The 26,395-nt window shown below is 33.0% G+C and overlaps 2 protein-coding genes across 3 annotated transcripts; both read left to right on the forward strand.

Annotated features, from left to right (window-relative positions):
* Positions 1 to 678: 678 nt before the first annotated feature.
* LOC129303149 (glutamine synthetase nodule isozyme) lies at positions 679 to 4,272 on the forward strand. Its single transcript, XM_054942253.1, has 12 exons — positions 679 to 862; positions 1,438 to 1,477; positions 1,583 to 1,686; positions 1,807 to 1,855; positions 1,938 to 2,044; positions 2,142 to 2,229; positions 2,644 to 2,772; positions 2,875 to 2,949; positions 3,136 to 3,189; positions 3,283 to 3,320; positions 3,418 to 3,577; positions 3,809 to 4,272. The coding sequence occupies exons 1-12, from the start codon at positions 789 to 791 to the stop codon at positions 3,959 to 3,961; spliced, it is 1,071 nt and encodes a 356-aa protein (XP_054798228.1). The 5' UTR covers positions 679 to 788; the 3' UTR covers positions 3,962 to 4,272.
* Positions 4,273 to 12,314: 8,042 nt separating this feature from the next.
* On the forward strand, positions 12,315 to 25,557 carry LOC129304240 (uncharacterized). 2 transcript variants are annotated; one of them, XM_054943936.1, is made up of 18 exons: positions 12,315 to 12,807; positions 13,501 to 13,599; positions 14,729 to 14,919; positions 15,009 to 15,113; positions 15,818 to 15,918; positions 16,655 to 16,733; positions 17,872 to 17,883; positions 18,018 to 18,083; positions 19,358 to 19,426; positions 19,515 to 19,571; positions 20,251 to 20,328; positions 20,754 to 20,851; positions 20,941 to 20,986; positions 21,567 to 21,691; positions 23,277 to 23,385; positions 24,150 to 24,212; positions 24,822 to 24,884; positions 25,101 to 25,557. In XM_054943936.1, the coding sequence occupies exons 1-18, from the start codon at positions 12,696 to 12,698 to the stop codon at positions 25,227 to 25,229; spliced, it is 1,602 nt and encodes a 533-aa protein (XP_054799911.1). In that variant the 5' UTR covers positions 12,315 to 12,695; the 3' UTR covers positions 25,230 to 25,557. The 2 variants fall into 2 exon arrangements, with proteins under 2 accessions (XP_054799911.1, XP_054799912.1); XM_054943937.1 differs by lacking the exon at positions 17,872 to 17,883.
* The last annotated feature ends 838 nt before the right edge of the window (positions 25,558 to 26,395 follow it).

The following is a 26,395-nucleotide window of genomic DNA, read 5'->3' on the forward strand; positions in this document are numbered from 1 at the left end:
TAAAATATAAAAGATTTTGAGTAGATTAATATTTCATTAAATACACTAATTTTAATATTATTCTTTCTCTTCGCATAATTAATTTTCATCACTTCTCTTTTGAATATATTAAATGATATGTATTTTAAAAATTTAATATTTTTATTTTAAAAAGATAAAATTATTAAATATATTTAATGAGGTTTATTGATATGTAAAATTTTATCTAAATGTGTTTTATAATTTGACATGAAAGAAGTAATTTGACATTAATGTACAAGGAAACAAATTGCTGGTTGCATAGGCTGCAATTGTAACTGTAGTCTATAGACTTTGTTTGAAAGAAATAATTTTCATAATCGCAATTTCACATATTATTTTATGGGTAGATATAAATTTTAATTTCTATACTTTATTCATATTTTATTTTTAATTTTTTTAATATTTTAAATATTTATATTTATATTTTTTATTATTTTTAATCTCTCTGTAAACAGAGTATAGATATTTTAAAAAAATAAAAGTATAAAGTTTAAAATACTGAAAAATATAAAAATTAAAAATAAAATGAGAATAAAGTACAATAACCAAAAAATTATGTTTCGCTTTGTTTTATATTTCCAAGTACGGGGCGGCACTATAAAAACCTGTGCAGGATTTGGCTTCGCGCACACCTCATGTATTGAATCTAAAGAACGCAGAGAGAGAGAGAGAGAGAGAGAGAGAGAGAGAGAGAGTCTCTGCTCAAGGGAGAGAGACACTAGCTGTGAAGACCTTTCTGGGAAGACTTTCGTTTCTGGCTTTCTGCGATGTCTCTGCTTACAGATCTCATCAACCTTAACCTCTCGGAGGCCACGGAGAAGGTGATCGCTGAGTACATATGGTATGTCTGCTTTATCTCTTTCCTGTACGTGCTCGCCAGTTTGTTCGTCGTTTTCTTGATTGATCACCCCCTGTTCTCTGTTTTAATCTTCGAAACGTTGTTTTCACTACGTGCACCTACTTACTTACCCTCTGAGAAAACAAAGCTGGGAAAAAGAAATACGTTTTGGAGAAGAAAAACGGTGATTTAGTTATATGATTGTGAGTGTTGATCTTTTGAAGTTTTATTAAATTGAGCTGAACAGAAGGGGGAAGACCATTTGTTCTGCTTGATGTTTCCCCTGTTCCTTTTTGGTATGAGCTTACTCTGATCTCTTGTTTGATTTTCTATTCAGTTTTCTGCTCTCGATGAATAGGTTTCTGAGATATTTTTTGTGCCGTTTGTTTTCACACAATAATCTAGTTCTTTTCCTGTTTCTTGACGAGAATCTCAACTAACACAGTAATGACTTAAATCAACGCTGATTTCTTCTCTGCTTCCTTCTCATCTAACTCCTCTGTTCACCTAACGCACTTTCCCACTATTTTTTCACCGACCTCGCATTAATTATTCCTGATCCCCTCGTGATATTTTAGGATCGGCGGATCTGGTATGGACCTAAGGAGCAAAGCAAGGGTAATTTAGTAATTGAATCTCCTAACCTTGATTCATTGAAACGTAATTGCTTTGATATTGTTTTGGTTTACTCATACAAATATAAAATGTTTTTGGGATATATAGACTCTCCCAGGACCAGTTAGTGATGCTTCAAAGCTTCCTAAGTGGAATTATGATGGTTCTAGCACAGGTCAAGCTCCTGGAGATGACAGTGAAGTTATCTTATAGTAAGCATTTTTTAATAAACTGACTGACTGGGATATTTTTTTTTATGAAAATAAGTAATTTTAAGTAAAATGACTTGGATTTTATTTCTAATTTCGATATTGATTTTTGCCCACCAACAGCCCGCAAGCAATTTTCAGAGATCCATTTAGAAGGGGTAAAAATATCTTGGTAGGTTCTGACTTTTTAACAGCTTTTGCCCTATTTAGATTATATTGTTTTCTTTATGTTGATGAATGGCTTTGAACGATAGGTTATATGTGATGCATACACTCCTGCTGGAGAACCTATTCCCACAAACAAGAGACACGCAGCTGCAAAAATATTTAGTCACCCAGATGTCGTTGCCGAAGAACCCTGGTATTATTTGTATTTTAATGTTTGTATCGGATGAATATTTTGGCTTGTAACTTAATGTCTTCAATTACTCTATCCCTTATGTTTCATTTGTAAACAGGTATGGAATTGAGCAGGAATACACCTTGTTGCAGAAAGATGTCAACTGGCCTCTTGGATGGCCTGTTGGTGGCTTCCCTGGACCTCAGGTGAAAATCCTCTTCCCTTAATAGTTGCCACTTACTTTGTACATTCATGTTCAGCTCAATCATGCACACTTTTCTGCAGCAAGATATTCAGCTTAATCAGTCTTCATTTTTTTTTTCCTGGTCTTTTAAATTTTTGCCTATGTACTTTGTTCTAGTACAAGTAGGAATTACTTAAATCTAAGTAATAAAGACCAACGCAAGTGGTAATATCCTCATAAGCTACTTGAAAGAACTCTCAGTCCATATAATTGCTATGTGAACAACGCTACTTTTACACGTCACAACCTAATATTCCTTTTTTCTTATTTAATCATGTCACATTATATTATATTTATATTAAATTACATGAATAGAGGATCTAGGGTGAATGTTGATGTTTTGTTTGTTCTTCACATGTCTCTCTCATTGTACCAGGGACCATATTATTGTGGTGCTGGTGCGGACAAGGCTTTTGGTCGTGACATTGTGGATGCGCATTACAAAGGCTGCCTATACGCTGGAATCAACATCAGTGGAATCAATGGAGAAGTCATGCCTGGACAAGTATATTACAACTTTCCACTTCTCGTTATCTTATTCTTCTTACTTGTTCAACAAATCTTTGTCATCTTTGTCATTTCCTTACATTTCAATATGTTTGTGCAGTGGGAGTTCCAAGTTGGTCCTGCAGTTGGCATCTCTGCTGGTGACGAATTGTGGTGTGCTCGTTACATCTTGGAGGTACCTCATGGCTACCATTTAAAATACCACAAAAGAAGAAAAAATGTGCTTGTACAGAAGAGGAAATTCTTGTTTTACCATTGGATTACTTAACAGATTATTAATTGACTGGGCCTAGAGATTAAATTGTTAGCTTATCCTTCTGCTAAAAGTATCTCAATCAACGTGTCTATTTCTTGGTAACAGAGGATCTGTGAGATTGCTGGAGTGGTGGTTTCCTTTGACCCCAAGCCAATTCCGGTATAAAAAGCTTTCCTATTTGAGTTTAAAATGTTTTGGTTTATCGATTCATGCCCTATTTTGACATTTCTCTTTTGGGTTTTTACCAAACAGGGTGACTGGAACGGAGCTGGTGCTCACACAAATTACAGGTAAAACTTTGATTTGATGTTATGGAAGGATTATTTGTATGAAGTTCATTTTCATTTTGTTTTCGTCATGCATGACAAGTGTTTGATGATATGCCAGTACTAAGTCCATGAGGAATGAGGGAGGATACGAAGTCATCAAGAAGGCAATTGAGAAGCTGGGCAAGAAGCACAAGGAGCACATCGCTGCATATGGTGAAGGCAATGAACGTCGTCTCACAGGAAAGCACGAGACCGCCAACATCGAAACTTTCATATGGGTAAGATTTTAGTTTTTGCATTGGGCACATTTTTGTACTCTATTTGTTCTCATGTACAGTTATTTTCTAGAAGTTTATTTTCTCTCTAAATATAAGGGGTATCATGATATATTTGAGTAATTGGGCAATTTTGTCCCTGTAAATATTGAGTATCTCTTTATAGCATATTACATCTTTTGCAATAGTGTACTTAAAAATATGTCACTACTATGGTAAATTGGAATTGAACAGGGTGTTGCCAACCGTGGGGCATCAATTAGAGTTGGTAGGGACACAGAGAAAGCAGGAAAGGGTTACTTTGAGGACAGGAGGCCAGCTTCGAACATGGACCCATACGTGGTGACTTCCATGATTGCGGACACAACCATTCTCTGGAAACCATGAAGACTCAGAGAAATCCTTCCTTGATATTACCGTTTGCTCTCATTCTCTATTGTTATATTTGGTCAGCTTAATTCTACTAGGTGGTCTTGTGTAGGATGATGATTAGCAATCTTCCTGTGGTTCGTTTGCTGTTTGGCTTGCTGGGCATTGTTTGATTCACGGGACCGAAGCAAGTGTATTGCTCCTTCCAATTCTCTCATTGTCACTCTAAACGTTCTGCAATAATGTACTGGTCTCTTTTTTTTAAGGTGTTGTTATCATTGATAATAAATATATGATACTGTCAAGCCCATGGCATGGCAAATTGGCAATGGTCTTCCTGTTATACTTTGTCGGGGTGAATAGGGAAAATGGGATAATAGAAAATGGAAGGGAGAGAAAAAATTGAGGGGAAATATTTTTTTAGTCTTTGAATTAACAAGAGAAAGAGTAGAGAGAATAAAAAAAAATTAATCTCACAATGACTGTAATACTTGTGAAAAAATTGTATTCCTATAAGTTTTATTAGGAAACATTGTTTTCTCTCCAAAAGTTCTTGATTCTTGAAACAAAAAATTGAAGAGAAAATTATTTTAGGTTTCAGATCTCTTTCTATAATTTTCTTCCTTTCCTCTCTTACTTCGTCAATTTGTCTTCTCGCTGTCTCCCTCCCTATTTTATGGAGCCGCTTGGATGCCCTCCCTCGATCATTTGTTCCCTGAATTGACAGTGACATGTTGATAAAATCGTAGGTACTGTTTGGCATGTAGTACTGGGATTGAAATTAGGTAATACTAACTTTTCATGTTTAGTATGAGAAAATGAGAAGTCCAATTTCAATGCCAATCATATCCTACATGGGATTATTGAGCACCACCACCACTAGTTTTAGAAAATCAGTTATGGGATTAAATATTTTTTAGACTAAATTGCTCTCCGTCCATCCCTTTCTTGCCTTTCCCTCTGCCATCATTTTATCTCCTTGCTCCCTTGGTGATGTCTTGCTGATGTCCTCCAAGGCCCCCATCTTTGGTCATTATATGTCCTCCATCTCCGCTGGCAGCCTTCTCCATCTCCTTTCTTAAGTAGAGCATCAGACTGATAAGTCTAACCAAAAAATTGATGATTTGTCAAACCAGAAAAAGAAAATTGCACACCAGCGATAAACATCAAACACAACGAGGAAAAAAAGTTCTGCCATTGAAATGGGACAAAAATCCAAAAATAACGAAACTGAACAAATCCATAACTGAAAAATATCAAAACAAGTCCTTTTCTTTGGACAACAGGATACTTTCATTCCAATCTTCAGAAACTGAAAATTGCTCTCACTAATTTGTTAGTAACTCCAAAATCATGGTAACTTAGAATCAATCCAATTAAGTTACCAAATTCAAAATATTTATATAAATGGAATCCCAAGTTTAAAAACTTAAATAAGTATTCAAATATCATTTTTCAATTAAAATCATAATAGAATATAAATACAGAAGCAAGTGATATCAAAAAGAGTTGAAAAATTGCATTTTCCTTCAAAAAAAAAATGACCTCACCAAGAAATAGGGGGTGCGCTGTGGCATGAGTTCAGTGCGCCACAGCACACTTCTCACTATGCAATGCACAGCGGCGCATCGAACCGATTGTTAGGTTTTGATAACAGCAAGGGTGAATTTTGGACTCACCTTATTTTTCTGTCCGACATTCAATTGAGACGATTTAGGTATCCACAAAAAGTTCTTTTCAAGATCTAGCTAATGGCATAGGCTTTACTTCCAAAAGATTTCACACAAAGGAGTTGGATACCTAAACACATTTTTAACTCTTTTCACACTTTTTTTAACAAAAAGGGTGTCTAAAACCTACATTCAAGTGCTAAAGCCATACTTTTTATCTAGATCGTATTCAATAGACTCAAGATCATCTATGCAACACACCACATTCAAATAATAACATTCAATTCACATTTTCAAGCCTCAATCCCTTAATAACAAATATAAAGGGGGAGGTCATTCATTTGCGTTAAATCAATTCCTTTGCACATAAGTAATATATATCATCTTTATACTTGCACTAGTATTTTGGCCTTATAATAATCAAAACACGCGCGCACGCACACACACACACACACACACACACACACTTTTCCTAGGGCCTAAAATACAATGTCCAATCATAATCACCCATTTAGTGCAAGTATATGCAAAATGCCCTCTAGTTGGTGATATTTTCTAATTACACAAAAGAAGCAAATAGAGGAAGTTTTTATAGTAGGAACAATGAAATTCCTAAACCCCTAATGCTTTTTCCTTTTTTGCACCTGAACTAGAACTTGTAAAATGTTGAAAGAGAGAAATGAGTACAATCATACAGTAACCAAAGTACGTCTATATTATGCGATTGTATATTAATTGACAATAAAATATATGCAACATTTATAAACACTCCAATTTGGAATATTGCAAAAAAATTCACTTCTTATCCATGCTAGTTCAAACAATCATAACATCTCATTCTCATATTACTGACAATACATGTTGCCACATATTGACAACCAAATAATAATATTATCAACCATTATCTTAACTTGTCACAAACTTAATAATCATGTGATACGTTGGATAAAAATGCATGATCTAACCATCCTTATATCCTCCTTATGCTCCTAACTAATTGTGAGAAGTGACTTGACCAAAAATCCCTATACTCACTCTCAAGCCATGGCTTTTCCCATTCTTGAATCCCTAGAGTGTTGTAAATCCTAGCTAATCTCTTTGATAAATTGGTGAAGTTAGTTAGGTTTGAATTTCTCAACAAACAATAGGACAATCCCTTAAAAAATAATGAGACAAGGCTTACCCCTCGATTTCAACTATTGGTAGCCATTACCACGTGAATTTTATCTACTTTTCTTTTTAGGCGAACTCCCACCTTGTCATCATGCTATATAACATGCTCAATTATTGTACACAATCAAATACTCAATGTCAGCATATCAATTCACAACAATTATTTGTACACGTGAGCAATACCAATATTTATGCAAATATTCTCCACTTACATCCTCAAGCACATATCTTACATCAAATTCTCATTTCACATGCATATGGCATTCACATGCTAATAAAATCACAATATTGCATCAACTTATCAAACAACATGTTTCAACACAAAATCATGATACTAGCATGTTTTTCAAATAACACCATGCAATTGCTGCCAAATTGGAAAAAATTAACATTTTACATATGTTGCACATATCTCAATTCATAAGCCCGATCTTTGAACTCAATCATTACATTTTCACAAAAACAAATCAACTAACACATAATTATACAAAAAAAAATTCTCCAAATTACCTCAAATTTTTAAAAAATCAAAAGTTTACCTTTCAATAAATTTGCTTCCAAGCTTGCTCTTAAGCCAAATATAGTGAATGGGGTAATTAATCTACAATTAATCAAACTCACAATCATCAACATCATTATTTACACAACTTAAGTTCACTTCAATTTTTAAAATACCCAAAGCCCTTACTCTTACATTTAGGCTTACCCGTTAGGTGTATCAAATCTTTTTAGCTCCCATTAGTTTCATTAAATTCTTCTAAGGCCATTAATGCCACACAACAACCCCCATAACTCATATTTAATAACACAATTATCCAACTACCACCATTATTGCATGAAACTCTCATTCAATGGTTTCAAAAAGATTTCAAATAACTTTCATTAACTCTATTTAAGTTAACAAGTTCAAAATCATAACTTATACGGACCAAAAATTCTCTCCATTCAACAAACCCTAACCATAAACTCAAGAGAATAAGTTGGGAAGGAAGAAGAGATTAAGAGACTTACCCTTAGAATTTGATAGCTTTAAAATGCTTCTAATTTTCTAAAAATTGAAACTCTAGCAGAGCAAAGTCATGTTCTTTCATTTTTCTCCTACTCCCCTTTCTAATTTCACGAATTGATGTTACATTTTTTTTCGCAAAATTTTTGCCATGCGCTACGATATGTGCTTATTATGCCACGTTGTGTGGCACATAATGCCTTAGCCACACCATTTTATGACCATGCATCACTGTGGATCCTTCCTATGTTGTGGCCAATGACAAAGAGAGGTTTTCCCTCTCTTTCTCATCCTATTATGCTTTGATGGACCATGCACCTACTGTGGCACATGGCACAAAACTTTCTTTTTAGTATTTTTCCACTCCTTTAAGCCTATATAGCTCGAACTCAGTCTCAAATCCTTTCCTCGAGCTATACCCAAGCCAGGATGGTTCTTTAATCCTCTCTAAACATTTACTAAATCAATTTTACTTAATCAAACTTGATTATTTCTTTACTTAGCTCAAGGGTTAAAGTTCGGGATGTTACATGCAATACATAATAAAGGATCAAAGCAAAACGGCAAGATAAATAGGAAAAACAATATTAGAAAGCAAAATCGCAAAACAAAATCAGCAAGCAATTAGCCACTATCGTCCAAGACAACATAGGAGTTAGTGACAGTAAAAGGTTTCTCATAGTTAGTGGCATCCTTGGCTAGCAAGATGGAATAAGAAGGTGATAATGATAACACCTATCTTATTAGTCACACCTTCTTGAAAGTGGATGCTGCAATAATGTCAGTAGCAGAAATTGCCATCAATTCATCAACAGAGGTTAGGGGTTGGCTTAATTTGTTCTTGTTTTATAATATATTAAATCTTAATCATTGAAGTTGAAATCCAATAATGGAGAAAATAGGAGGAGAAATTGATAGGAGAGAAATCAACTACTATAAGTTGTTGGTTCTTCAATCATCATCCTTGCATCTCAAGTTAGAATCTTCATCACAAGGTCCTCGACACAATGTTATCAACAACATAGTATGTGTTTGGTTGACATTTTGCTGAGGTTAGGATCGTTCAAATCTCGATTGGGGGTACTTAAAAGCTCATTAGAACATTTTTAATCTTGTTTGGATGAAAAATTGTTGAAAAGAGCTTTTAAGCAACAAAAAATTGAGCTTCTCAAATTTCAACGCCTTGTCAGTCCTCCCTTTTCCTCTGAAAGTATTAAGTGTGGGACCATGTTGCAGAAACACTTTAAGTTTTTGATGTGAGAAATTGTTAAACAAAGGGGTTTGATGAGTTCTTACTCACAAAATATTTAACATTTTAGATTTTTTTAATTTATGAGTTCATTTTAAATTTTTTATTCTACTTATTTAAAATTTTTTTTATTTAAAGTTTAATATTCCTAAATATATTAAATTAGTAGAGTGCATATATATGTGTATATATATATATATATATATTTTGTCATGTTACAGTTGTGTGATGTAAGGTTGAGACATAATTAGTCATACATTATTACAATTGAATATCTTGTAATTTATGAATTTATTTTAGTTTTGCATAATTGAATATTTTAAATTTTATTATTTAATCTACCTTTTTAAAGATTGAGATTTTTGATTTATCAACACATTTTATATAAAAAAATAATAATAAAATCTCTCTGAATTATATAAATGACAATTTAATTTCTCAAAATGTCATAATTCCTTTGAAGTTCTTGAAGACTTTTCTGTCATTAATAAATTTATATAAATTATTAAATTGTCCTTATTAAAAATAAATGATTCATAACTTTCCTTCTTATATTTGCAGTAATGCAACAATAAGTAAGGAATTTAATATACGAAATTGTGATTTGCTGTTGCATTGTTGCAAATTTAAGAAAGAAAAGTTGCAAATATAATAAAAAAAGTTGTGAATTACTTATTTTTAACAACGATAATTTAATAATTTATAAAAAATTCATTAATGATAGAAAAATTTTTAAAAACTTTAGGAGAATTATATCATTTTAAGAAACTAAATTGTTATTTATATATTTCAAATAGATTTTATTATCATTTTTCCTTTTATATATGTAATATACTGTTATAAAAAATTCAATTTTAAGTTTATTATTTTTTCTAAAAATATTAAATTAGTCACAATTTTGTGTGTACAAGAAAACTCATATTCATTTTTGTTATTATACATATTAATTGATTTTTAAATCAGATTATGCAAATAAATTTTAATTTGTCCAACTAACTTAAAAAAAAAAGAATTCAAATATATATCAAGTTAAAGTTACAAATATTTTCCTAATCTCAATTTGTTAATTTAAGTTAATTCTAACTTTAATTACAGAGTTTTTTTTTTAATCTAAACAAACCAATAGTTGTCCGTCACCAGAACCCATTGCTCCATGATCCAGATCTAGTGAGCTGCACATTCTCCGTCTTCATTGTTCATAGGTCTTCAATGGCAAGCTCAAGAGTCGCTCAACTCATTTGATTGACTAGGGCGATGGCAAACTAAATTTTATTTTGATTGTCCGACGATGTTAACTACTGCAAGAATGGAAAATGATGGTAATTGCATTTTTTATCTAATTTTTATTTGATTTGAGTCTATCCATTTTTTTTAATAAAAAATCTTGTGACATATAAGATATAATTTTAAAGTTTATTTCCAAACCGAATATATGCCAATTCTATTCCTAATCTATTTCCAATGCTTTATATCAAACATGTCCATAAATCGACTCAAAAATTTCTGTTACACATTTCCCACCAACATTTTTCTCCACCATTAATGCTTAATTTACTCCTCAGGCGCTCAGCCCATCGGCGCATCGGCACATCCCACGGCCAAAATACTCTTTGGCGTTTTTATCCCAAGTCATTTTTAATGACCTCGTTAAAATTAAGGAAATATAATTAAATTATTAATTTTATTTGAAACTAAAATAATTTTTAATTTTATGCCTATTTAAATTTAAATAATTTTTTAAAGTTATATTAAATTTTTTCTTATAGTTAATAAATTTAAATATGGATAACATTGAAAAAGAGTAATTTATATTCTATCCAGTCTTTTATATTATTAAGGACTAATTTTTTTAAAAAAAACCTTCTACGATAAAAATTGAAGAGAATATGTGTTATGACAATTAAAGTATGCAGAGAAAAGAGCATAACAATTGCATAGACGAGCTGTAAAACATATATGATCTTATTTAATTCTGATTTTTATTTCTATGTTTTAAAATGATTTTGAAAAATTAGTTTTGGAGAAAAAAATGAGAATAAGGAAATATTCCACGTAAGAAAAAGCATAAGAATGTCAAGAAAGTTGCAAAAGTACTGAAAAACTTATTGTGATGAGTGTAACAAACTTCATTCTGTTAAATTTCATTGATGTCTGTTAATATTGACTATTATAAAAAGAAAAAGTAAACATAAAATTCAAAAATATTCATAATTTTTTTATCTAAAAGTTGGTATCCTAAAGTCAACAAAGATATATGAGTATTCATTAATTTTATAAATATATGCCAATCTTCTTCAATCTGTTAATTGCATTCTTAAAATTTCATAATCAATGTCATGTTATTTTAACAGATTGAGAAACGTAAAGTTGGTTAATTTGGATTAAACTTGATGAGCTAGCCTCAATAAGCTTGAAAAATTTTAGAATTAAGCTTAAGGGTTTAGAAAATTTTTTATACTTCAGGTTTGTTTGAGTGGCTGGAATAAGTACAAAAAATTGAGCCAAGTCTAAACCCAAATAGGCTTAGCTGAATATCTGAATTCTTTTTTATTATTAATAAAATAAAATTTAAATTACATAAGAATTAAAAATCTTAATTTTTAAAATAAAATTGAAATTGACTAAAAATAAAATAAAATAATATTTAATCATTCAAGTATTTGGGTCAACTTGAATAAATATGAGTTGTTAGGCTCAACCATGTCTATATATTTTCTTTTATAAAGTTAATGAATACCAATAGTTAAATACATCATTGTTGATTTAAGTCTGCTAAAAGCTCTTGGAGAAAATTTTTTTGGGTATTTTTATAACTTATGTTTATTTGTTTGTTTTTTAACGGTCAACATTAACAGATGTTAGGTAAGTTTAATAGAATGAAAATTATTACACTCAGTTTATAGATATTTTTATACTTTTATTTAATTAAGAATATTGGGTCCTATGAAAAACGTTGTTGAGTATATTTGCCCTTTACTTCAAGAAATTAATTTGAAAAAAGATTTTTTTTTGTTAACCAACGTAAAAAGAAAAGGTCTTGGGTACACCGTACACCAAGTCAACAATGGATGATAATAGCTGTGATCACAAAAAATGAGAACAAAAAATAACCTTTAAATTATTATTATTTATTTTCTAAAACCCAAAAATATATATATAAATTTTCATAAAAATATCAAAGCAACTTTCTCTTTCATTCTTAAAATAAAATAAAAATTGCAATCTAAAACATTATGTAGCTGCTCCTTTTACCTGGGAGCCACAGCCGATGGCCTTAGTGACTGCCACCGACATGGCATGATCTCTTCCGTTGATACAATCTAACGGATCACAGTCTTTTCCTCCATGCAGCCTCAATGATTCCTTCCTCAGGGGATCTCAAGTCTGAACCCTTCCCCACCAACAGAGACCAGAAAAACTGGCGGGTACTGCCACCACCGTACCATTCTTCGCCTGGGGAGGAGACTTAGAACTGCGACCAACATCACATCTGAGGATTGCCTGGTTCAAAACCCTAAACCCTAATTGCTTGAGCTCATAGTGGCATTCCCCTTCCTTAATTCTCCATCCCATTTTAAAACCAGTGCAATGAAATAAGTAAATCCACCGGCCTCTGCAATCCTATATCTATCCCTCATCTTTCTTGCTGGAAGGATGTCTCTGCGGCTGGTAGCAGCAAATTTACTCAAAAAGTTTCGTTTTCCTTCTCGCAATGCTTCTTCTTCTTCTGTAATAATCTCTAATGCGTTGCCTATCTCAATTCCTGGTTCGTTACTAATCATACTGATCTTTTATTCCCCACGTAGCTTTTTTTGTTTCTCTGAGTATCGATGTTACTGTTGATTGAATACACTGCTAAAACCCATTACGTCATAAAATTATCAATGTGAAAAGTTTATGAATGTGAAATATGGTCCCGAATTGTAGTTATAATCTCATTTTTTATTCATCTTATTTCAATATTTTTATCACAATCGTCGAGTAATGGTGACGAAGCAACAAACAGTTCAGTGTAAAATGAGAAAAAAGATGTCAGTTTGAGATGGCCTAGAAATTGCGGGGTTTATCACCGTACTGCTTAATTTTAGAATGGTAAAGTGCTTCCGGGATCGTAGTTCAATTGACTTTATTAGTTTGTGTGAGTGAAAATATACATTAAAACTCGTACTTTGGAATCTTGATATAGGCTCGAATAATTTCTCAGTCAGTTCGTCTATCTCAGATGGCATCACATAGAACGATTGCTAGTGTTTCTTGCAAAATGACGAAAACGTGTCCTGTAGTAACGTATTGATGATTTATCATTTATTGAATCTTAAACTGTTTGAATTTTCTGTATCCTGTATATCTATATCAGGTATTGATAGTTCGAAAGGGATACTCATGTCTAGTTCTAAGCCATGTACAGTGATGATGTTGACTTATTTTTGTTTTTTTTCTTCATTTGGTGTTGTATCAGGCAAAAGTGTTACCCGTCATTGGTATGGAACTGGTGCATATGGTTGGAGGATAGATTCTAGTAGCCATTGTCTATGGATGGTGGTATATGGACATCTTGGTATGCTTTCGCAATTAGCACATAAGTCTGTTTTGTTCTTTTCTGTTGTGCGATTTTGCTGTTTTTTATTCTAAAATTTGCAATTATGTTACTTATCCATCCTTTTCATGTTCCTTCTATGGTTAAATTCATACAAATCCACAAAAGACTCTGCATATTATGGTTGGAGGCAGGTCTCCCAACCTGATATTAAAATTAAATTTATAGCAAGTCAGAAAAGCTTTACTCTCTCCGGACCACAACATAAAACATTAGTTGGTCTTAAAAAATGTTAGTTGAAACCTTAATTCCTTAAAAAAAAAAAATTACATCTTTCCAATTATACTCTCATTAAATATCCTATATAAGTGCTTTGATAATGACAAATGAAATTTCAATGCATCATTTTTTAAAAAAATTAATAAATGAAGTAGGGTTATAGTTGAAAAAATAATTATAAAAATTACCTAATGCCTTATATTTGGGACCAAGCATGGCTTCTAGAAAATGTCTTATATTGTAATTTAGAGGGAATATTTAGGAACTCAAGGCAGTCGTGCAGTTAGAAGGTTTAATTAACTTTTATAAGCTCTTTATATTTTTATGCTGTTGATCTGGAGATGTTAATCTTTTATCTTGTGAACCGTTCTTTTCCAAGAGATTCTGTATTTCTATCTAGAGAAGAAGATTTAGAAAAATAATCTCAGAACCTTATAGCAACAAGCAGGTTATTTGCAACAACAAATGGTAGTCTCTTTGTTCCATATGGAGATAACCTTTCCTTGCAAGTGATATAATAGCATAGTTGGATGCCTTTTCCTTTTAAATGGAGAGGAAATTAGCTGCCAAGAACGTAAAATAATTTCAAGATTGTCGATTAGCTTGTTTACTGTTGGCTATGTTTTGCAAATCAATTTTTTGGTAACTTTTCCCAGCTCAAATTGAATATAAAGCTTGTTGCTCACCGTCTTGGTCTACTTGTTATCTGCCTACCATTCTTCTTGCTTCTACAATTTTATTAGCTCTTAGTTCATATGTACTATAGTGAAGGCTGGCATCCCATCTGGATCAATTTTATGAAAATCAAGCAGGCTGAGGCATTATGTCATGATTCAAACACTTTGGATTGATTACTCTGATCTTTGTGCAGCATTAATTCTTGGAATCAATGCCAACCCTGTGTTTGCCAAAGAAGCACCAATGGAAGCAGTTCCTGATAGTGACACTGAAACGGATGACATGATTGGATTGCAAAAAGTTGAGGATGGCTCTGTAGTATCAAATATACATACATCGAAATGGAGGGTCTTTACTGATAAAGGGAGAGAATTTTTTCTTCAGGCAAGTAGATTTTCCTTTTGCTATGTTTCACTTTTCTTCATTTATATCTTTTGCATTCCAAAGCTTGTTTTCTGCCAACTATCTGCCAGGGAAAAATAGATGAAGCTGAAAAGCTCTTCCTTGCTGCAGTGCAAGAAGCTAAAGAAGGTTTTGGCCGGAGAGACCCACATGTTGCATCTGCATGCAACAATCTGGTCAGTTTATCATTAAAAGATGGTTTACACTTGATAATTATCTTCCTAATTATTTGTGAGAACTTTACACTAACTCATCATGAAATCTTCCTAGGATTTTTTTTCTTAGAAACTTTCATTGGGTTGCTGTCTTATTTTCCTAAATCTGACAAATGTTTTCATTTTAATCGAAGTTGTGAGAACTGTATTATAAATCATTGAGGAAGCTGCCTGGAGAGTTTTCTTTACAGACCCTCGTCGAGTTGCTGTCTTTATTTATTTTCTTATTGTTAATCTTATCCTTTATCAGTGAGAATGTTTCTACAATATATTCCCATGCATATGGTTTTCTTTCCTGAGATTTGGGGAATTAGATCCCTGCTTGCATTTCCATAAGAAATCTTGGTGCATAATTACACTTCATGTTCGCAGAATAATTAAAATGCCAAGACAGATTGTGATATTAACAGTTGATGCACAACTTACAAGTTACAACAGTCAATTTTCAGAGACATTAGATGATGTGATTGGTAGAATTGTATGGAACATTTCAACTTTTAGCAAAACTTATTCTTTCTGTTTTATGTTGAAGAAGTTATCTTGGTTGACTATGCTTGGCCTTATTACCTCTAGCTGGTATTACCTCATAATGATTGCTTCAATTGCCTAAAATGAGAAGATTTTGTAGTAAGACAATTCAATTGTTTCTTTGATTCTCATTTCAGGCCGAGTTATACAGAGTCAGGAAGGCTTTTGACAAAGCAGAGCCACTATATTTGGAAGCTATCAGCATATTGGAGGAGTCATTTGGACCTGAAGATATACGGTAAAGTGCATTTTCAGTAAAACCATCATAATTATTGTTTTTTAATCATTTACGAGTAATAAATTATTTATGGCAGGGTGTGGTTGTTTCCTATTTTTGTGAAGTTAAAGGTCTTATGTAGCCACACAAGGGAAAACCATCATGTGGAATTCATAGTTGAAATAATAATTATATGAATTTTCTTTTCTAGCTATCTTCTTTGTATCACAGTTCTCTTCGTTGGTTATTTGCACTAGAGGATTCTAGATTTTCTTTGCATTCCCTCACTTATGAACGTCACTAATATAGTTGAAGGGTCTCCCTCGAAACAAACATTGGCAATTGCCGGTCACCAAATTAATTTATTAACAAAAATAAGGAAAAGAGAGGCCCTTGAAAATATATGCATTGTTCTCCAACAAAATGCACCTAGAGTATGTAAATCATACACTGTTAGACCACAAATCGTGAAGATAGAGCATGTGTATGCACCGTATGAATTGTTCTAGATTCTTGCATCTTGATCACTTGAATTGTGTCCTTGTATGTAGAATCCTTTCCTTCCTAGCATCACCTCCTCAACAAAACACCAACATTAATTCCCAATCGATGTCTATTTGGAAGTTGAGAATTCCTTCTTAAGATGAAGACTCTGAAGCTTAAGAAGTTCTTCATTTTATTTACTGGAGATCTATGTTGTTTTCAGCTTGAGCTTTTCTAATTGCTCATACCAGCAATTGAAACTGTGATTTTGCAGAGTGGGAACTGCGGCTCATAACCTTGGGCAGTTCTTCCTTGGACAGAGGAAGTTGGAAGAAGCTCATGGTTACTATGCGGTAAATCGTTTCACATCTCTGGAGTTTAAACCATCTTGGCGACTGGTGCACTAAATTATCAAAATCCCGTAATCATTAAGAGGACTAATGGCTAATCCTTAGCCTAATTAAACCCCTACAACTTCATTGAGTGTGCACTTATCGCCCTTTACTTTTCAATTATAGCAACAAAACTCTTCAGGTTACTGTGTTATTTGTTGAAAGAACAAAATTCATTGTGCCTTTCACATCACAAATTGATTGATAGGGTCAGGGTTTGACAGGGATTAACGTTGAATCTTTATCAGGATAAGAGCAAGACTATTAAAACCTCTATTCTGATAAAGCTAGGAGAATCTCCATTAGTGCAAGACAAACAAACTTCGCACTTATTGAAGTCAATCTGATACAGATAAATATAAGAGGCATAGCTGACAACAAGATAACTAACAACATAACTGAAGACACAAATAACTAACTCCTAGGAATTTGACGACACATTAAGAAGTTACTCCCTTCTATATTTCTGATGTAACTGTCCCCAATCACCCTATTTATCCTCTGATTTAACTCTCTTCTTCCTCCTACTATAGGCAATAAGAGGTGGTATCCTATCACAAATTAACCCTTCTTTTGCTCCATTCTTGTTAAGGAGACTCCCTAGAATGGCCAATGAATCGAGCACAAAAAAAGGGGGGGATCCTGAAGACAATTTAATCCCATAGCAACCATGAAAATCCTAGCATTTTGCTCAACTTATCAATTTATCATACATTGAGATGAGATTTTGCGTGTGTGTGTGTGGAGATCTATGTAGATTCAATATAACAATAGTTTGTGGTAATTGTATTGCTCTGATTCCTATGCATTAGCTTCTTTGGGTATCTGGAAGATTTTTTAAAGTAAAATAAAATAGAGATACTTGGACATTAAACTCATTAAAAACTTTGGGTAGGAGAATAATATGGAAAAGTAAGATCATAGAGGTGAGTAAAGTAATGGTGTAATGATTGATATCTGTTGACAGCTCATCTATTTATTGTTCGTCAATTTTTTTTGTTGTTGTTTCAGTCGTAATGATAACATTTTTTCCTCCTTTCTTTTTTTATTTTTTTTATTTTGACTGAATTCTCCTTCCTCTTGCTTTTGATTGTGGCAGATGGCTTTGAAGGTGTGGACCTAATATATTCACACTTATTTTTCCTCTGATCGGGAAACATTTAGCATTTTCACTTTAGTTGTATATTGTAATCATATCACAACTCATTATATCTGAACTTGGGTTGTTAATTGAGAAATAATCAGATAAAAAGGCGGGTTCTGGGACATGAACATCCAGACTGTGCTGATACGATGTATCATCTAGGAGTGGTAATAATTCATCCCTTTACTGTACTATTCTTTCTCCTTACTGTTTTTTATTTTATATAAGAATATGATTGATGTTCTATTGGCAGTATATCTAGATTGACATGTTGGAGTTAGAAAATTAACTGAAAATGATTCATCACAAATATCAACATGAAGGTTGCATTCAGATAAGTTAATTCTGTGTAACTTTTTGCAAAAATACATCTGGATTTGAGATTTTTATATCATCCATGATTAAATAATGCAAAATTAATACGTCATAAAAATTTTCTAATATTATTGAATGGGACCAAAGAGATGCCCAATTTATTATTCTTTTCCATAGTAACAACATTCCAATCTTCACCATATAATTGAAATATTAGATGAATTGAAGATAAGAACAACATATGATAGATGAAGTGGTACTGATGAAGTCTATCATTGCCAGAATTTTGTGTGAAGTGAGATGTGTATCTAGGGGCAGGATGTTCTTATTTCTTTCCCATCACGCTGCTAATCCAAAGGGGGAGTGTTTCTGCATTGAGCTTGATACATATGATTTAACCCTATTTTCTGTCATTTTAAAGTTTTGCTATGTTTTGTTCTGCCCTCTCTAGTTTTCGTGCTTGCTTACCTTTAGAAGAAACACAGGATTTTGGTCCTCGGTTTTCTCCTTGGTTTTCTTTTAACAGATTTTTTATTTTTTACAAAACAGTGTGGTATACTAAAATTTCATAAATGAAAAGGGAAATAAAAAGCTGTTTCTACTATATCTTTCAGTTCTATGCTGTTAAGCATTGCCTCACAATTACAAGTGTGAAAACTCTAGCGATAAGAACATTTTCAGTTTTGAGGTGATTATCTTTGCAACTTCTCCAGGATATACTGGTGGTTTGTTGCTACTTTTTCATGGATTTTTAATTGGGATTTTATTTCCAGTATGCAGGGGAACTGAGGAACTATAATGAGAAATATATCATTTGTTATCTTTTTTTTTCCTGTGTTTTTCTTTGCTGTAAAAGGATTTATTATTCTTTTGTTTTTCTATGTTCTCCAGATACTTGAAACTTGATATATATGATTTAATTTCGCTTCTATTTAGTGGGCATAGATGGTGTTTCTAGAAGTTTGGTTCTATGTATTTCATTGGTGGACCTGAAATTCATCTTCATTTGGGGTCTCAACGGGTTGGTCTAAGTTGAATTGTTTTTTTAAGTAGCTTTATTTTTTTTAATGCGTTCTGGAATTTGAGCTTGGTTGGATTTTAAGTTTCTACGAAATTGTATGTTCAGGTTCTGCATCTTCAAGGAAAGGCAACGGATGCTGAGGCCATTATTCAGGACTCTATAAGAATGCTAGAGGTGCATCTTTTTTATACCTTTAATCAGCCAACAGGTGCTTTTGTGATTTTGATTTTTCTTTCATAGGACAATTTGTTTATCAATGTAGGAAGGTGGTGAAGGAGAGTCCATTATATGCGTTAGAAGACTTCGATACCTTTCTCAGGTTGTCTTTTATTCTTTTGATGATAATCTTTGTTGATCATGGTTGATTCTTATTCCTAGATGATAAAGAAGATAATCTATGTATTTGGATTTTTTATCTGAAATTTATAGGGGCCAAGCAAGCTATACCTTTCCCCCCTCCCTTTTTTCTCCTTTGTGGTGGGGATGAGTGTGTGAGGTGTGGGAGGGCAGGGATAGACTAGTAACCATTGAAAGCTGCCAAGGAAGCAACCAGGACATAAAAGTGATAGAATCCAAGAAATTTGAAAGTATTTTCTTCATGCTGTACCTATAAGACAGTCAGACGCAGGGCAAGATGAACTGTATTTGAACAGAATGAAAAAGGTGCTCTTCCTGGATGTTCGAAAGTAGAAACCTATTAATCCAACACATACTTTTGTCAATGGACCCAATAATCTAATATTAATATAGCCTAACCTCTCCGTGGAATTGATACTTCTCATTCTCTCCTAAGCCAACAAGGCACAATGCAAATCCTTTTGATTAGGTCCCATGCAATCCTCTTCTGGGAGAAGTGCGCACGTGAATCCACAGCATGATGCACACCCATTACAGGCTTCCCTTAGTTCTCCTCACAATTCTGTTCCAGGTTTTCAGATTATAATCCTTTCCAGGTGTAATTTCAGAGTCTCATAAAATTTTTGCTCCTTATGATCTAGATATATATGAAGTCACATCGGCATGCTGAAGCTGAGATGATTCAAAGGAAGATTCTACACAAATTGGAACTATTAAAGGTTATTTATTAGAACTTATTTCTCTCTTCCTGTGTTTAATTTACATATTGCTCTAACTGACATTCTCATATTCTTTTTACCTTAAACATTTTTTATCAAATCAAAGTTTTATGTTTACAGAAAGTTGATTATACTTGATAAACACTTTTTCAGAGTTGATTTCTTGGGAAATAATCTAGATTTAAGGATCCTTAGAATTATTATGTATTGACAGTCATCAAAAGGTATTATGACAGGCAAAGCAAGTTGCAGATGGGTGCTATATGATGATCAGACCGGGTCTGATCTTATTTTTATTTTCTACTTACTGTCTTCTACAGTTAGCTGTTATCACCTTGCTCGATTTGATAAATTATGTTTCCAGAACAGTTATCTCGTGAAATTTGTTGTCCTGTCAAAAACGTGGTGTGATTTATGGAAGACAGGGGTGGAATTCCTTGGACACTATCGCTGTGGCTGAAAGTTTGGCTCTGACTCTGCAAGCGTCTAATAATTTAAAAGATTCGCAAGATCTTCTTGAAAGGTGATTTACTAAATTATTGTAGCCTCCAAAAGAAATTTGGCTCTGACTTTATAGTTTATGCAGTTGATTACCTTTTGCTTTCCTTGCAGATGCCTTAATGCCCGGAAAGACATACTTCCTCACGATCATATTCAGGTTTGTATTGTTGACCACAAACTCATTTAGATATTATGAAATGTGCTTTTAAAGAACCGGTCAACCTAAATTTAAGAGCTATCAATCTGTTTAATTTCCTGGGAATGGTTATATTTCCAACTCATCCCCACATGTCCACAAGGTCATGGCAGGATATATATATTTTTTTTTTGGTTGATAACTTGATTTTACTTCTCCAAGATGCCTCCAAGGTTCAAGCCTATGGTTAACTATGGCAACATAATTATGATATGTAGTTATTTTCTTAAAATAGCAGTCTGGTGTAAATCATTAAAGGAGTTTCATACATGTGATAGGTTTTGTGCATGTTGATTGTCTGATACCCTGTACTTTCAAATATTTGGAATTTTGGATGATGCTAGATTTTGATAGTTTTCTTTCCGAGAGTTGAAATCCCCACTCAATCTGTTGCTACGCTGGTAGTTAACTTAAATATATATTTATTTTTGATCTATACTCTTGTAACGAGCAATTAGTTTATGCTTGTTATTCTGTAATATTTCTTGATTACATTTATCAAAAGAATACACGTGCCTTACTTTCTTTTACCCACATTTAGATTGGTGCAAACCTCCTGCATCTAGCAAGGGGGGTGCTGCTCAGCATCAGGCAACTGCACAAGTGGGATGCTATTGGAGAAGCTGAGTTTGATAGGGCAAAGGATCACTTGGACAATTCCATGAGGTTTATTTTGGCTGGTCACATATAGCTCTTGCATAACTAAATTTTGATATCTAAATTAAATTGTCACAATGCTTTTCCAATGCCAATCAGCCTTTACTTCCACATTTGCCATCATGTTGCTTTCTTGTCAATGTCCTTTTTTATATGTATTTGTATCCATGTTTTTAGGAAGGTGAAATTTGATGTTAATGTTTAGTCTATAAGTCATGTAGATTTGGTCAGAACACTTCAGAAGACCCAAAACATTCACTCTCGCCGGACCAGGCTTAGTTGATCAAGACAGATTTTTTTCTTCTTTCCTTCGAGTGTTGTATAATTAGAAGTGTGAGGGAGCATTCAGAGATTAGAGACATAGAGTGACAATAATATGTGTTGCCTGGACAAACTTTTAGGCATACTGAAAGTACACAGGTTTCCATTATGCTGAATGGAGAATCAACATAATTCTGTAAACAAGCTTCCTTTATCTGCCATAAGAGGATCCTATTGAGATCTAATCCTTTGTGGTTTAGGTTTTTGTTTGGTTGGTTTTCTCAAGAAAATTGTTAGATTCATGAGCTCCTGATTAGTCTTTCACTTAATTGTAGTTGTGAAATCCAGGGTCATCCATTGTTTGCATTGTTTCTATGAGCATTCTGCAGGAATTGGTTTTTTCCTCCAAGACCTTCTTACATTGATTTTTTTGGGGTATTTAGAAAGAACCCAGGCTAAGATCTTTTCAGGTGTTCCATGTAATAGTTCAACATCTCTTCCTGCTCTAGAGTTTTTTTTTTTTTTTGGGAAAATACAACAGTAGGTCTCTGTATTTTTATTGTGTTATGTTTTTAGTTCTTATAATTTTATTTCATTGTTCCTAGTCCTTTTAGTTTGATTTGTTTGCCATGTTAGTCTCTATTGTTTTAAAAATGCATATAATGACCATGAGCTGCTACCAACAAAGTTAATTTTGCTATAACTCTGCTAACCCTTTTGCTGACATGGAAATAAATTGACAAGGTATGATTAAAAATAAAAGGTAAGGGGGGCAAAAAGGTTCCTCGTATATTTGGATTAAACAAAATGTGAGATGAAGGCAAAACTAAGTCCACATCATCAATGGGGTTAATGGAATTAAGCACACATCAACAAAATTAACTTCATCGATGCCAGCTCATATCCTTATGTGCATTTTTAAAACTATAGAGGCTAACATTACAACAACAACAACAACAAGCCTTTATCCCACTAGGTAGAGTCGACTATATGGATTGCAAGACACCATTATGTTCTATCATAGAGGTTAATGTTACAAATAGATCAAATTAAAAGGATAGAAGACAATAAAAAAAAACTATAAGAACTAAAAACAAAATGCAATCGAAGTACTAAGACATACTGTTGCATTTTCTTGTTTTTTAAATTGTTGTAAACCAATCGTCTGAGCAGTTAGAGGTCTTCTTATTCAGTTTGGTTTTGGTTTTATTATGTCAACTTTTAGCAGGATTCTCTAATTGCTGTCTCATAATAATCTATAGTGAATAGAGTACTTTTGTTTTGTGTGGATTTGTGCAAATTATTGATCGGCTGTTACAAAATTCAATCTCAGGATTGCACGTCAAGTTTTAAATAAATTATTGAAACAAAAAGTCAACACAAAAAATTACAGTGCACTGGGACGTTCTATGAAGGAAAGACAAGCTGCATTAATCATACTGGTCAGATTTTTTATTCTTATGATTCCTTATCTTTACGCATGTTTGCAATCAGAAGTTAAATATCTGGCGCTAGCATGAAGGCTTCTGTCCTGAATAGTGTTCTTATTTGAAGGTCATACTGCTACATCCACCTTTTTTCCTATGATCATAGAGTTATGCTTATGTATTTCTTAATTCAAATGTAGTTGACTAATACCTGTATAGCATAGCATAGTAATTTTACCTTTATATGTGATTTCTGTTGTTGATATAATGGGAGGATACACAATTGGGTGACATAAAGACCACTTGAAAAGTTGATATTATTTAGCATGATATTCTTTTTCAAATTCTCAACTTGGTTGTCACTGCTCATGCTTGTTTGAGTGAAGATAGCTAGAAGTTGAGTGCTGCAGTTGTATGTACACCCATATAATAGCTACTTCCATGGTTATTATTTATATGAGAAGTGATGCACCCTGACCTTTGTGATGAGGCTCATAACGTTTAAACTGTAGATAACATGATATTTCAAGTTTTTTGGTTATTGATTGACGGTGTAATATTGACATAGAGGAGATAAAAGAAGATAGCATTTTTTATTTTTTATTAGACTTTAATTGTTAGGAGGTAACAATATTCTTCGCTTAAACAGGTTGATTTTTGTCAGTAACATTAACTTTTGGTTTTCTTATTTTACTTGTATTGAGGGGTTGAATTATTCTCCTTCCAAATTTCTTCAATCAAAAAAATATTTTTTTTTGAATGAATTGTGATTTTTGTAGCTGCAATCACTCAGTACTTTGGCATCATTGGAGTTAGCAAAGCAAGAATTGCTGGGAATTCAGGTTAGAATATGAAACTTTGTGTAGTTGACTATTTTCCTTCAGAAGTAATAAATTGTGTAATTATGAAACTATTGATCACATGATTCAAATTCTTCTTTGACTGCACATGGGAAACCATTCCCTGGAGGACGCTGCTAAAATTGATGCAGCATCCATAGGAGTTGTTTGCTTGATCTTCCTTCGCTTTAATTCATCTGTGAACACAGTTTAGTTTTTTTTTTTTTTTTTTTTTTATCAGATATACGAGATATATATTGATATGCATGAATAGAATATGAACACAAGATTTTAAATCTTTGCTAGCTTGTGGTTTTTGGGAAATCTGTAGCTTTCATCCCCCTGGAATAGCTGTTACAATAAAATTACATATTGATAATATAGCTGATTGTTATTAGTTGATCCTTTTGACTCTTTTGTGGGTTTGTTACTTTATGAGTTTATGGGTCTCTGTATCAGTGGATTATTTATCATCCCATCCTAGAGTAAAACATGAAAGGACGCTTTTCAAATGATTCATTTTACAATTCTTGCAAGGCTTGTAATTGTGTAATGTATAGTGAATATGTTATTCTAGTTGTTTTTGTGATTGTTGTTCATTTTGCAAAACAGGAAGAGCATTTACATCTTGAAGCTAGGAAGGCACTTCTTCAATGCGTTTCCTCTTATAGGGAGGTAAAATTAAACCCGATCACATGAAAAAAATTGAACCCTTGATCTGCAAACATAGTTTGGTGAGAATTATTGATTGCTCTTGTTGGACTAGGCCATACATATGCTAGCTAGTGTTATATCCAAAATTTGCTTGTAGAAGTGAAAGATTTATGTGCTGTTCTTTCATCTTTCAAATGGGGTTTTGAACATTTTTGACAATTATAATCTTATTTACAGTATGTATCTGAGAAGTCAGTAGCTGATTCCACTGAAATAAAGAAGGATTATCTTTCATGTTTAAAGCGCGCTCAAAACTTGCTTGGCAGTAAACTCGCTGAGGAGCCAACCAGTTTAGAGGATTCCTGAGCTGAACTAAGCACGTTGAATACAAATTTTTTGCTTGGCAGAAAAAAATAGCCAAGCTGAATAGAGATTTTTATTGTACCTGATAGAAGGTGGCATGCGGGACATGATGTGTGCCACGCTAAATTAAGATGAGAATCATCTTGTCTTGGCTTCCCCCCATAGTCATCTAAATGTGGGAGCTATATACTGTTTTATTTGTAGTGTAATTAGGGTTGTTCTTTACTTGTTTAATTTGTTCAGGACAAAGTGTTTGTCCCTCAAAACATCCAATAGTTAATTCTCAAGTAACTGGCCCTCAATAAAATATTCCTTGGAAAACACTTGGATACACATTTTTCCTTTTCTACAGTGGATTTGAAATTTGAGTTCTTGGTCCGAATTATAGGGACATCAAGGCCAATTACCAGATGTCACAACAGAACTGAGCAAACTACAATAACATTCCATGAGTGCAGGATCATGTGAAGGAAATTAGCAGCAAAGTAGAGGCAAGACACTCCGTTTTAGTGATGGTAGGAAAAAAGGTAATTTCAACCGGCTGAGGAAAAATCCGTGAAGTAGAAACTTGTGTGTTTGAATTATTGAAATGTCGGTGAGGATTTAAGCCTTCAAAAGCGAAAGTATAACTACATAAAAGTAATGACTAAGAGTATGCCAAAAAAAAAAATAATAATAAAATGAAGTCTGACAATGTAGAAGGCACGTCAAAACATACTATTGTGGCTATGACAGGCATATTGAAGCAAAGCAATATGGACAAATACAAATTTCTGAAGCATCATAATCAAACGGCTGCCATGTAGCATTATTTGAATTCATTTTCTTCAATTTTCGTACTCAGTCAATTTTTTTGTGGAGGGTTTAAAAGGCTTCTACAAGAGCCAAAAATTGAAGGGTAATTGTTTAAAGCGTTGGTGATTTTTATTTTTTAAATGTCGATCATTGTTACCCATGAGTTGTCTCTTTTAAAAACACACTATTTCATGGCTAATACTTGCAAAATTCACTTTTTTTTATAATACTTGCAAAATTCTATTTAGGTTTAACTATTTTTATTTTGAGATTTTGAATTTTTATTTTTATTTTGGAGATATTTGAATTTTTATACTAACTGATCTATATTTTAAAGGTTTCATTTACTTTTCTTAGTTTTAAAAGGTTAGATA

Source organism: Prosopis cineraria, unplaced genomic scaffold (genome assembly GCF_029017545.1).
Source record: "Prosopis cineraria cultivar Desert tree isolate PC_DT_omini unplaced genomic scaffold, ASM2901754v1 PC2, whole genome shotgun sequence".
NCBI lineage: Eukaryota > Viridiplantae > Streptophyta > Magnoliopsida > Fabales > Fabaceae > Prosopis > Prosopis cineraria.